Here is a 9,039-nt window from a genome sequence, read left to right as displayed (position 1 = left end):
TTGCCGTTCAGATTTAAAGAGCAGAATACAGAAAATTAGAAAATCATTTTGAAAACCATCTAACCAGAAACCGTTTTCTTTGTCAGTCATAGAAAGAGAACACTATAATTAATTGCAAAACATTTTATTATCAGCTCACTTCTGATCCGTAAATATTTTCCAACTGAATCACTCATCTTGAAATTTTCAAAGAACCAAAGAAACAATAAAATCCGACCTGTTTTTATGGTAAGTGATGTTTGTAAATAAGAAATAGGAGTGAATATTAAAAAAGTATAAAAAAGATAAAAATAAAAATAACTAAAAATGTTTAATTTTAATTTTCTTCAGCAATTTAAATTTCCGCTGGGAAGTCGTTTAATATTTCAGCTCCTTTCGAATGAAATAGCTCTGATATTTAATGCATTACTTGTTAGATTTAATTCTAATTTTTATCTTACTATATATTTAATTATTAGGTCTTATTATGTTCATTGCTAATTTTTTCTGTTTATTTTTGGATTTTTTGCTTTTTTTTGAAAAACTGATAAGCGAAAATATTTAATCGAGTAAGCTCAGACGTCAATAGGCGGCGGTAGGTGCTTATTTTTCATTAAATATGGCTTATTTTGTAAGTGAATTTGTGTGTGTGTAGGAAGTTAGTTTACTAGGTGGTCTATTAGCGGTGTCGTGAGGATATCTTGGGTTGCAGAAACAAATCGGCTGTTTTTCAAACATTGCTTACGTAATACATTTTTAATATAGTATGCGTTTATTTTTGAATTATTTTTTAATACTTTTGTAATATATATATATATTTTTAGTTTTTTTTTTATTTCTATTTGCGTTTTATTATATTTATATTTAATTTATTATTATTATTATTTTTTTTTTTAATAATTATTAATTTTTTTTTCTAATTGCATTTCATTATATTTATATTTCTTTTTTAAATTTTAATTTTTTTATATATGTTTTCAATATATATATTTTTTAATAAATTTTAGTTCCGTTTTAATTTTTTTATATATTAATTTTTTTATTACTCACTTTTTTAATGCAACTTTCACGTCTTATTTACTTGTATAAATATTTTTGAGATCATTTATATCGTGTGTGTATATTTTTTGCTGTTTTTTTTTATTTCTGTAATAATTTTAATTACTTCATTTTTTTTTTTGGCTCGAATTGGGTGGGTTAATTAGTTTTACGTATTTTTTAGTAGAACCGGTTTTACTCAAAGTAAAATTTTGTTAAGAAAAAAATAATAAGAAATACCGCTAAATATGGCAATATGCTCGGCAACTAAAATGCAAGTTCTAACCTTTCGTAAAACAAAAATAATAAAAACAAAAAATTTTATTTTTTACTCAATCAAAAGTGCTTTTATTCCTTTCAAATGTATTTCATCTTTTTCTTACATTTTGTGGGCAACAGAAAGCGTTAACTGTTCTATCCTGTTTGTATATATATTTATTTTTTTTTTTTTGTTGTGTAATTTTTGTTTTTAGTACAATGCAAACCTTTGTAAATAATAATATTAATAAAACACTATTTTACAAATTTTCTATAAAATAAATAATCAAATATTTTTACAGTAATTAACTTAGAAACTAAAAAAAATGTATAACATGTTTCAATTTTCTGCATTTTACTCATTATATTTATGTTTCAATGTTTTTTTTTGGTTCTTATTAAAAAGTTGTTTCGCATGCGCACAAATGTGGTAAAACAAAACAGGGAAAAATAACTCTTGTTATCAAGAAAAACCGAATTCATTTAAAACTTAAGCCAACAAACTTATATATATTTAAATTTAGCGTAAAATTTTTGTTGTATTTTTTTTTTTGTTTTTTTTTCATAATTTTTTTCTTTGAAAAGGGACTAAAATAAAAATGTAATTATATTTATTGTAATAATATGTATGTATGTATGTATGTATGTCGTAAAAATAGTAAGGTAGGTAGGCATACTATACAACTAAAATTCATATATTTACTACACCGAAAAATGTTTGCTTTAATAATATTAAAAAATATGTTAAACATTAATTTGTTTTGTAAATCGTATTTACAAATAATGAAATCAGTATTTTATTACAAAAAAATATGTAAAGTAAATGAACTACACTACTAATTGTTAGCTAAAAAACAGCTTTGAAATCTTTGCATTTTGCATTTTGCAATCAACGTCATTCACGTCATCATAATTCATAAATATTTATATACCACATTTTGAGAGGTAAGTGTTGAAGCAATATTTGAGGGTTGCGGTTAGTTGAACTGGAGCAAAGGTGAGTTGATATTAAATTGGCGTTCATGTTTTGAGTTTTTAGTTGAGAACTTGAAAGTGTTCAGTGGTTTAACAGTAGATATGAATATTTTTCAACGTACTCTCACACTTACATATGTATATGTGCATGTATGTGAGTATATCAGTTTATGGGAAATATGGTTTTATATACAACAGCGTGTGTGTCAGGTTGAGTGTCTGTTAAATTTAAATTTTTTTGCTGAAAATTAAGTGCATATTATAAAATTTCAAAAATATTTTTTTATAACATTTGGAAATACACATAAATGTTTTCAAAGATACAAAAGTATTTTTTTTATTCAATTATTTGAAAATACTTAAAAAAAATATAGGTTTGTTAAAAATGTATAAATTTTTTTTTCCACAGTTTACCAGCACTTTATTACTTTAAATTTATACTTTGCTGCATTTTTTATTTTAATTTCCAGTTTATACTTTATTTTGTCTAATTTTTATAATATTTAATTTAATATATGCTACTTTGTGTTATTTTAATATAATTTTTATAATAATTTTTTATTATTTGGTTTGGGCTCAATTTATTTTAATTGTATTTAATTTAATTTATTTTTTATTCTCATTGTATTATTTTTTAATTTACTTGATTTCTTCCCAACTTATTTTTTTATTTTACTTTAATTTTGTTTAATAAAAACAATAATAAAAAACGAAGTAAACTAAAATAAAATAATAAAAATAAGAAAATTTAATTTATATTATTTTATTTTAGTTCACTTCTTTTTTTATTTTACAGTTATATTTTGGTTTTATCTTATTTATTTTTTTAATTTTGCTTCCTTTGTTTCTTAGTGATATTTTTATTATGTTTCACTTAATTTATTTTAATTTTTTTTGTTGATTTTATTTCAATTTCACTTTTTTGAAAATAATGTAAATATTTTTTTATTTAATTTTATTTTTTTTTATTCAATTTATTTTTTTATATTACTTTACTTCATTTAATTTTATTTTTTTATTTCATTTATTTTATTTTATTTTGTTTTATTTTATTTTAGTTTAATTTATTTCATTATATTTTTTGAATTTTTTTTGTTTCAATTTTTTTTTTTTGCAGTTAGTTGTAAATTAATAAATTTACATTTAATTTATTTTTAAGTTTTTTTATTTAATTTTTTTTTTATTTAATTTTTTGTGTTATTTTACTTTTATTTTGGTTCACTTAAAATTTATTGTATTCATTTTAAATTTAAAAAGATCTAATTTGTCAAAAAAACTCGTATGTATTACCATCTCAACCCAAAATTGTTTCAGCTCGCAAAATTTTTAATTAAAATGTTCAAAATTTAACTGTCAGCTAAAGCCTTGTTGCGTATTGTGTGTATACAGGGTGTGTATTATACTTTTAATTGACATTATTACGCTACAAAATATCTAAGAAAAAAACAATTTGGAGACTTTTTCAAATAAAAAAAAAAAATACAAAAATAGAAGAAAATAAAAATTTCTAAAAAAAAACAATAGTGCTTGGCACTATCAATTTTGTGGCGAATCGAATGTTAAAATGAAATACAAAAGTAATTATGTTGAGTTTAATTTTATACAAAATTTGTTTAATAAAATTAAAAAACACACCCTGTAGCATTTAAAAGTACACTATCACAATATTGAAAACAAAAAAATTATAATATCTTTTGTTAAAAGGTAATTTTAGGGTCAGATTTTTTTCTAAAAAAGTTATGCAAAATTTTTGATGCACAAATCATTTCAAATAAATTTTTTTGTTTAACAGTTTTTATTTTTTTATAACGAATATCAATAAACTTCAACTTGCTATTTCAATTTTAAAATATATCTGCACTGATTTTAGCAAAAAAGCATACAACAATTAACTGCATTTAGCATTATTATTAACAAAGGCGCTGCTTAGGTACAAACTGTGAATTATGCTTTATTTAATGATTTATTGTTGCCTTAAGGAAAGGTGTAGCACTACACACCCTGTATTTTCATTTATTGTATTTTACAGCGTCTGCAATGAACTCAGTATAATTATAAACTATGCTTGAGTTTAGTATTAACAAGTCATGTGTCAAACTACTAAATTATTTATTATAAACAATTGTTAACCAGTTATAACAAACAGAAGAAAAAGTTTTTACTAAAGAAGAGTTTTACTACCGCATATAAATATGTATATAATTTTATAAAAACAAATAAAATTTATTCATATGCTCTTATGTTCATACACTCACAAAAACTACATTTCAAACTAATTTGCAACATATTACACACATTTCAGATGTAACATTTTAACATAACGGTTACTACACACTATAAGTCAACTTTAACTCTACGATAATGGTTAGGGATAATTGGCAATAAAGCATTTAACGGAAGCTCAAATTGATAAGGTGGAGGGAGGAAAAGCGATTTTTGAAAAAAAAAAATATTTTCTTTAAAAAAAAATATTTGCTTGGCAAAAAATATTTCAAACACATGCATGAATTTTGTGTTGAAAAGTACGCAAATTTTCCAGCGTCTGACGATGGAACTCATTTTTTGTGTGCCTAATTCGTTATAACTGGAACTGCATAAGGCACACAAGCAACTTTTGTGGCAACAAGTTCTGAAACTGGACACGGTACTAATGAACACTGCAGCAAAATCTGGCTAAAACTCGCCTTAGTCGCTACAATTTTATATGATTTAATTATTTTTGTGTTTGCGCAACTCTCAGCTTAATAGAACTCACTGCTGCGTAGAGTCAGTCTCGATTAAAATACTTTATATTGCGTTGTTAAAGATGCAACAGAATTAAAACAAGTGTATCTTCTATATATCTATCCGTTAACGAACGGCGAAAGTTGTTTTTTCCAGTTTTATGTAACTATTTAGAAGCAAAATTCATAATTTTCGAGTTTTGAATAAATTTTTTCACATTTTCTAAAATTTTTACCTTTTTGTTTTTGAAATTTCGGTTTACTGTTTCACGTGTTCATATTAAAAATAAAAAGGCTTTCATGACTTTGGGTTTACTGTTTCACATGTTCATAACTTTTAATAGTCTTGATGCTTGACAGTTCACTGTTTCACATGTTCCTATATTTCAAAAGGCTAAAAGTCTATAAATTCCGCCAGATTTTAATAATAAAAGCTATTGCATTTTATTGATAATAATTTTAATTAAAATTCAAAATTCTGGTTTTTCATAATGATTATTGATATTAAGATTGTTTTTCAAATTTCAAATTCGCCTTGCCACAAAACTTTATTTGAAAATACTACACAGAGGTCTACTAATTTCGGGCTTAACTTGATTCTTCAATAAACAAAATAATTTTTTCACCTCTGCCAGTGCATTCTGTTATATCCATTATCACAAGCCTAACATATTTTTGAAATTTAGCAGAACTCAGCCTAGGAAACAAGTGCGTTTGTTTGTCTATAAATTTTATGAATGAAATTGTTTAAAACAACTCATGTCTTAGCGTTTGGGCAATATATTTTGTATTAATAAAAAAATCTTGCTATTTTAATGTAAGCCATGTAATTTCTAATTATTCTCTTATGTGTGTACTTTTAATTATAAACTTAGGTACACAATTTCCGTATTGTTTTAGGTTGCTTTATGTCATTCAGCTTTTCCGTTTTATTTTCTAACTTTTAAGTCACTAATATTAATATTTACTTAATTTTAATTTTAAACTGATTTTCATATTTTATGTTTTGTTGAAGCCTTTTGAGTCAGTATTATTGCGCTTTTTAATTTTCTTGCCTCGCAGTGGTAATTATAGTGAGTCATCTACATATGTACATATATGTGTATTTCCAGCAGTGATTGCAGTTAGTAGAAATGTTGTCAGCAACAATGACAAAGTCAGAGCGAACACAGTTCATGAACAACAATATGTTGACGCATTAGTAAATGATGACTTAAATCATGAATTAATTTTCGGCCATTTTGTATTGTAAATTGTTGTTGTAAAAGTAGAAGAAGATAAAAAGTAGATCGTTTGGCTTTTGCTGAGGCTTTTTTTGCCTTTTGCTTTTGTTCTAGTTTTTGAGGATAGTGTTTTTACAGACCTATATTGTGTAGAATATATGTTGCTGCAACATTTTGAATAGCAACATATGCTGCTGAGACATGTTAAGAAAATTTAGTATGAAAAAAACTAAAAAGAAATAACTGAAGCTAATTTTTACGAAAAGTTGAAAATGTTGCTGCAACATTTTGAATCGCAACATATGTTGCTGAAATATGTTAAGGAAACTTAGTAATGAACAAAAGTAAAAAAATTAACTGAAGCTAATTTTTACCGAAAATTGAAAATGTTGCTGCAACATTTTGAATCGCAACATATGCTGCTGAGACATGTTACGAAAATTTAGTAATGAAAAAAACTAAAAAAATTAACTGAAGCTAATTTTGCTGAAAAGTTGCATATGTTGCTGCAACATTTTTAAACGCAACATATGTTGCTGAAACATGGTAAGGAAACTTAGTAATGAACAAAAACAAAAAAATTAACTGAAGCTTCTTTTGACGAAAAATTGCATTTTTTGCTGCAATATTCTTAATAACAACATATGTTGCTGACACATGTTAAGTAAACTTAGTAGTGAATAACATCAGAAAAATTATCTGAAACTAACTTGTACGAAAAATTGCATATGTGGCTACAATATTTATAATGCTGAAGCATATTACATAAACTTAGCAATGAATAATATTAGAAAATTAATTTTCGCAGTCTACCATTACCAATTGTCGGGCTTAGATGATCGCTTTTCTTTTTCACAATAAAAAGTTTGCTGCTATGGACATAAAAAAAAACTCGCGCACCATATTTAGGCTCAGTTTTGGTGTTAACAACATATGTTGCAGCAAGATTTGTAGACATCCTGCAACATTAGCGATAGCAATATTTGTTGCTAAGCATGTTTTAATATGTTTTTGTCATAAAATTAATTTTATTTCAAGCAATATTTGTTGCTGCAACATTTACGAACAACTGATGTTGCTGAAACATACCTGATTGCAATCTATGTTGATAAGCATTTGTCTAATATTTTCAACTTAATTCTTCGGCAATATTGGAAAATGCCTTTTGATTACGTGCAATAAATGTTGCTGCAACATGTTGCTCACGTTTCTGCATCACAATGCTGGCAACTTTAGGCAAATGCCTGTACATTTGCAGCGTTTTGCGTGAGAAAAGAATCTAAACTCGCTGCCAGCTGAGCAGGCTTTGCGTTCCTATGTATATGTGTGTGGGTGTGTGTATATATGTGTATGTGTATGTTTTGTATATAAGCAATGCTTTTTTTTTAATTTTTACCATTCTTTTTTCTAAATTTCACATAGTGCTTCTTATTGTTTTATTTATTTATAAACTTTTATTTACTTTATTTATAACTTTATGCAACTATTTTATAATTATTTATATTAAATTAGTCTAAATATTTGTAAGCAGTTTGTTTTTTGTCTGACTTTCTTGATTTTCTTTTGCTTTCATTTTAACAATAATTTTAAAATAATGTTTTTGTTGTTGTTCTTCTTAATTTGCAGCACATACATCTTTATGTTTGTAGTTGTTTTTGTTTTTTTTTTTTGTATGCGCCGATTGCGTGTATACGTCTGCTTTTGTATATAAATTATTTACTTATCTAGTATACATACATACATATGTTTATTTTCTTTGAGTTTGTTGTAATAGTTGTTGTGTTTTTTGTTGTTCTTTCATTTATTTGTTTAACAAATTTAATGTTTTATTGGCTTTCTTGCCGATTTTCAGTTGCGCCGTTACCATTTACTGTTGATTTTGTTGTTGTTCTTATACAAACATCCCACACTTTGCAAGAAACGCTCGCGCGACCTCCACGCCCAGCCACCGCTCACTCGGTTCTTGACATTTGCTCTTCTCTTTCCTTCAAGTTGTTTCATGAATTAGTTAGTTGCGTTTTAGCCAGACTTAAACGCTTTTTTTGTTGTTATTTTTTTCTGATTTCTTTCTTTTTCGGCATTGTGTTAAGCGCTGAATTTTGTTGGTATATTTGTATAGATTCAATTTTATAAATATGTTTGGTTTTTATGCTTCTTTTGCTTCTCTTTTATACTTTATTCCTTGCACTCAATTTCTGCTGCAGCTTGTGGGAGTTAGTTGTTGTTGTTTTTTCATACTTTGTCTGCACTTTTTTTGCACAAACTGTAAGCATAATTAAAAACTGCTTCAAATAATTTCTATGTACCGTTATCATTTCTATGTTTCTCAATTATAAGCTGTTCGCTATATATATATATATATATATATTAAGTTATATATATTTATGTCCATATAACTGTACCGCTGCTACAGGTAGGCAATTGCATGTGTATGTGTGTGCATATGTTTGTATGTGAAAGTATGTGTGTGGCATGAGTTTTCTAACGGCTGTTTTGCGGTGAGCTGCATAACGGTTCATATTTTAACCATTTCCAGTTCCTTTGCCGCCTTTATGGTTAACGGTTGTTTTGCGTTGCTTATATTATACATAAATTGTTGCCTGCTTGGTTGCATTTTAGATTGGTGGTTGTGGTTTTTGGAGGTGATATACACATTTATATATACATTTACATTTATGTATATATATATTTAATAATTTTCTTTTTTTTTAGGGGTAGGAGGGTGGTACTTCTTAACATTACACATCTTGGAATTTTGAGAGACGCGCACGCAAGTCCATATTTTCCTGTTTCAACTGTTCCACTTCTTGATGTAATGTCGAATTCTTCAATAAAAGCAAAAA

The 9,039-nt window shown here is 25.9% G+C and overlaps 1 protein-coding gene across 13 annotated transcripts in view; it reads right to left on the bottom strand.

The window, feature by feature from the left end:
• Nucleotides 1-1,336: 1,336 nt before the first annotated feature.
• The window catches only part of LOC126761354 (hepatic leukemia factor), a 66,633-nt gene continuing 58,930 nt past the window's right edge, over nucleotides 1,337-9,039 (bottom strand). For all 13 annotated transcript variants that reach the window (XM_050477444.1, XM_050477446.1, XM_050477442.1 and 10 more), the window contains one exon: nucleotides 1,337-9,021. In XM_050477444.1, the coding sequence (XP_050333401.1) occupies nucleotides 8,935-9,021 (87 nt within the window). In that variant the 3' untranslated portion in view covers nucleotides 1,337-8,934. The remainder of the gene's footprint in view (nucleotides 9,022-9,039) is intronic.

Source organism: Bactrocera neohumeralis, chromosome 6 (assembly GCF_024586455.1).
Source record: "Bactrocera neohumeralis isolate Rockhampton chromosome 6, APGP_CSIRO_Bneo_wtdbg2-racon-allhic-juicebox.fasta_v2, whole genome shotgun sequence".
In the NCBI taxonomy this organism is placed as follows: Eukaryota; Metazoa; Arthropoda; class Insecta; order Diptera; family Tephritidae; genus Bactrocera; species Bactrocera neohumeralis.
The sequence above is the reverse complement of the archived record's forward strand: the minus strand, read 5'-3'. Positions and strand labels throughout refer to the sequence as shown.